Here is a 5000-nt window from a genome sequence, read left to right on the forward strand (position 1 = left end):
CGATCAAAATGAAAATCTGATTAAAGGATAATTTTTTTTTTCTTTTTTCTTTGTCTGAAATACCGAGCGTCTGTTCCAAAAGATTTTTTTTTACTTTGAAATACCGCGCATCTGTTATAAAATATTTGTTTGTTTGTTTTTTTCTTTGTCTAAAATACCGCGCGTCTGTTCTAAAAAAAAAAAAAAAAAGAAAGAAAAAATCTGTTTCTAAAATACTGCGCATGTTCTAAACGTTTTTTCCTTTGTCTAAAATATTGCGCCTCTGTTCTATTTTTTATTCTTTTTTCTCTTTTCTTTGTCTAAAATACTGCGCCTCTGTTCTATTTTTTTTCTTTCTTTTTTCTCTTTTCTTTGTCTAAAATACTGCGCCTCTGTTCTATTTTTTATTCTTTTTTCTCTTTTCTTTGTCTAAAATACTGCGCCTCTATTCTATTTTTTTTCTTCTTATTCTTTTTTCTTTGTCTAAAATACTGCGCCTCTGTTCTATTTTTTTTCTTTTTTCTTTTTTCTTTGTCTAAAATACTGCGCGTCTGTTCAATGTCTAAATACTTCCGGTAAACACTGGTCGAGCATCAGTAAAATACGTATATGATTTTATTGATCGTGATAATGGGATTAGATCCTTCTTTTAATTATCTAAGCTTGTGTGACCCAACCGAGCGACGGTATTAGAAGCAACAATAGTTAGTATTCATAGTCAGTAGTTCAGTAATTAGTACCAGTTACTAACAGATAACGATTAGTTAGAATCAGCAATAGTTAGTATTCAGTGGACAGTTATCAGCAGTTGGTACCAGTTAATACCCCATAATGATAAGTGAATATCAATCACTTTATAGTTAGTAGCAAGGTCATCTAAAAAAAAAAAAAAAAAAAAAAAAGGAAATAGGCTCTCAGTTTATGCAATTAAAAATGACAAGATTTTTGCTTACCTTCTCTTGCATAATAAAAGATGGCTAAGGACCTTTTCATAACCCTTATTGAGAGTCCATAGAAACTGCAACAAAAAAGATAATTCACAAACACATCAACGTAACATAGAGCTGCAACATGGTCTTATTATTTACAAATCTTGCATTGTGAAATGATTCTGTCTCATTCACGTTTTTTTCCTCAGTTTTTTATCTTATCCTTTTTTTCATTTTTGGAGCGTGATTTGGAAAGTTTTAACGAGAAATTGCCAAATTCGTGGCATAAAACCAAGATTCGCAAGTTGAGCATAAGACAAAGAATGTTTTTATTGCTTCCTAAGGGATTATGCCATCAAACAGGCGTTTTTAAGGGTTAGGGACATCATAAACAAAGGATTTTTTTCTCTGTTTATCAAGGGTGGATTATGATATCATCTTTCGAAATAGATTTAATGTTTTGTTGTGTTTTTTTTTTTTTTTCAAAGATAAACGTATATATCAAGTGTGTTTATGTACTGCGAACGTGCGTATGCCTGTTGGTATGTGTATGTAAGCGTTTATGTTTATCTGTACGTGCGTGATTCATCTTCTCTTTAATTGCAGATTAACGATTGGAAAAATTGGGGTAGCGCTAACCTCTCCTGTAATCCCGCGCAGTTTGTAATCCTCTCTTATAAATCAATCACCACTGGAATCCTCGACGTCGATCAACCGAGTAATATAAGAGATAAATACGTCAATGACATTTTCAAAATCCTCATTTCCATAACGTTTTGGCAAAGGCCTTCTCTAAAGTACTTTCCGTAAGGTTAAATTAAAGACCCGAGATTTCCCATTGACTTTCCCTTCGTGTCACATCTTCCCGTTTTCTGCCTTCAGGACACCACCTTACGTCACCAGTCCTGATCCAGCTTATCAGCGATTCCCTTCAACAAAAATTGGTCTTTCAAAATGTTGATAAGCTTATCACAAGAAATCCTAGGGATGATTTTTTAATACCTCTGACCGATGTCCATGTGCCTCATTTGTGCTCCGGCTGTGTTAGGAAGCGGGTGACAGGTTCCGCGTGTGAAGGAAAAAGAGACAAAGGGGGAAAAAAGCATTTCTCAAGAGTTTGCAACGGCGTCACCAGTCATCATCTGATATAAATGGTGAGATTATTTTTATTGCTTGTGGGAAAGTGCCAAAGTGTTGGCGCAAATGCGTGTTTTTTTTTTTTTCTTCTTCTCCGTGGCCTAACCTAATTTATTCTACCCCGCTGTGATTTAGCTTAAGCTAACAAATAATTTCCCATTCTGTTTTACCTAAAACTATCCTGTCCTCTCCTAACTTGGCCTAACGTAGCTTAATTAGGGAATATGTATGTTGTAAAAAAAAAAAAACACGTCCGTGAAGGATTTCGTGCATGACCGGTTGTAGACGCGCACATACATATTGACGCACACACACACACATCTGTCTGTGCGTGTGCGTGCAAACATGTGTGTGTGTGTGTGTGTGTGTAGGAGGGGGAATACTCCACCACACTTATGTAGATGGATAAATAGAAATGTGCATATATAGCCATCATGTATACATGCATATATACATATATGCCTGCATACATGTGTGTGTGCGCGCGCGCGTGTGTGTGTATGTGTATTCTATATATATTTATCCATTTACATACATACAAATATATAGATAGATATGTGTATGTCTGTGTCAGCGTGTGTGTGTACACGCATACATTTCTACACTATCTTGCATGTTCCATCTTCCTATCTGAAAGGATCTTAAACACTAATAAAAAGCAAAGCAAAGCAGTTCACTACAGGTAATTGGTAACCCAATAAGTTTGAACTGTACAGGATTCTCAAATGGGCTCTAAAATACACTGACATTCGCGACACGGTTGCTTTCAACAGTTCTGAACGGATCATGTGTCTGATAACTCGAAAAACAAATAGTAATCCTGTTCTTTACGTATCTATTTATTGTATCAACGGATTTTGTTACCGTTGTGCTTCTTTATCATGCGTTGTCTTGGAATATCATAAAAATGGTGATCAATATTATCATATTTGGATGATAAGTAACTGCAATCTTAGCAAGACGGGGGCTTTCTCTTTTAATAAACATAGTTGTCCACTGACATGCCTTGAAAATAAAAATGAAGTGAAAAAATACATAACTAGTGAATTTATAATTGTTATCTTTCCAGGGCTTTATTCTTTCTCCATAGTCACAAAGCAAGGAAGGACGCGATGGACAATACAGGCTACATTCACACGGAAGCAGAACCGGAGACCCCTTGCACGCAGGCGAGTAACGCAAGCACCGACAGCAGTCACTCCCCCGGCAGTGACACCCCCAGCAGCGACTCCCCTAGATTTGACTCCCCTAACAGCGACTCCTTCGGCAGTGACTTCCCTAGCACGACCGTAGAAAAGCCGTCTATTACGCCCTACCGCAAAAATGCCATCCAAAAGCCCGCCACGCCGCTCATGGTCGTGCAAAACTGGGACAGCATCAGCCTCAATCACCCGGTGGCGCTCATCCACCCCACCGTAGTGTCCGACAGCCATTCCATCAAGGCGAGCGACTTCCACCAACAGATCAGCTATTCGGACGACAAAGTGGAGGACCAGGAGCCAACCGAACCCAAAATGAAGCGGGAATGGTTCAAATACTCAGCCAGCGAGAACATCAGCATCATGTACGCCATTTTCTTAGTCATGCTCGGAATCGTCATCTACACCGCCGACATGTTCCTGGGACGACAATCCGTCTTGGCTGAGTCCTTCAACAACTTTCTGATCATTGTACAAGTCATCTGGCTCATGTACATCCACATTGACGCGAGGATTTACGTCAATCACATATCCAAGAAGTTAGAAGAGGCTGAAGGCGAAAGGAAGGACACACAGACAGGGTCCAACGCCCAGCTACAGGATCCGATTCCTCTCCATTACGGCTTCACCTCCGGAAGACATGGCGGGTCGATTTATTTGAAGATTGGAGCAACAAGTAGGCCTATTTTGTTGTGTCTCTTGTTATGTGATACCAGATGACTCATTAACTCCACATCACTTCCATCAACTCCACATCGTCAAAATATAGCCATGTTTTTTCTCTCATTCTCCACAGTATTCTGTTTCGGACACATGATCCACACTGGCTTGAACTTGGCCCAGAAGGTCCTGTATCTGCTCGACGACGATCCTTACTTCCTAGAGTGTACAAACATTCCAGATGTCTTGATGTCTGTGTTGCAGCCCATCTGTGCCTTCTACCAACTCTTCTTCATATTCAAATACTCAAACGTAAGCTTATCTTACTTTCAACTGCGTAATTACAAATAAACAATCATATTATTAATTATTGTTAGTGTGTGTGTCTATACACACACACACACACACACACACACACACACACACACACACACACACACACACACACACACACATATATATATATATATATATATATATATATATATATATATATATATATATATATATATATATATGTATGTATGTATGTGTGTGTGTGTGTGTGTATTTATAATATATATATATATATATATATATATATATATATATATATACATACATATATATATATAAATACATGTGTGTGTGTATATATATATATATATATATATATATATATATATATATATATATATATATATATATATATATGTATATATGTATATATATATATATATATATATATATATATATATATATATATATATATATATATATATATATATATATATATATATATATATGTGTGTGTGTGTGTGTGTGTGTGTGTGTGTGTGTGTGTGTGTGTGTGTGTAACTCTGTGGGTGTGTGGGTGGGTGTGTGCGTGTGTGTAAAAATATATTTATGTATATATATATATATATATATATATATATATATATATATATATATATATATACACATATGTGTGTGTGTGTATGTCATTACTAATCAGAATATAATCCTATTCTCTCTCCTTTGGCATTTTCCGTCATCAGCTGATCATCAACCGCCGTTACGTCCTGGCTCGCTTCGGCCTCATGCACTGCATCGGCTCCTCTCTCTGCTACTGGAT

At 36.8% G+C, this 5000-nt stretch overlaps 1 protein-coding gene across 1 annotated transcript in view; it reads left to right on the top strand.

Moving 5' to 3' along the window:
* Nucleotides 1-1911: 1911 nt before the first annotated feature.
* The window catches only part of LOC113830105 (proton channel OtopLc), a 4873-nt gene continuing 1784 nt past the window's right edge, over nucleotides 1912-5000 (top strand). The window contains exons 1-4 of the mRNA XM_027383293.2: nucleotides 1912-2062; nucleotides 3115-3920; nucleotides 4041-4216; nucleotides 4924-5000. The exon at nucleotides 4924-5000 is cut by the window's right edge and continues 880 nt beyond it. Of these exons, the coding sequence (XP_027239094.2) occupies nucleotides 3158-3920; nucleotides 4041-4216; nucleotides 4924-5000 (1016 nt within the window). The 5' untranslated portion in view covers nucleotides 1912-2062; nucleotides 3115-3157. The remainder of the gene's footprint in view (nucleotides 2063-3114; nucleotides 3921-4040; nucleotides 4217-4923) is intronic.

This window comes from Penaeus vannamei, chromosome 22 (genome assembly GCF_042767895.1).
Source record: "Penaeus vannamei isolate JL-2024 chromosome 22, ASM4276789v1, whole genome shotgun sequence".
NCBI lineage: Eukaryota > Metazoa > Arthropoda > Malacostraca > Decapoda > Penaeidae > Penaeus > Penaeus vannamei.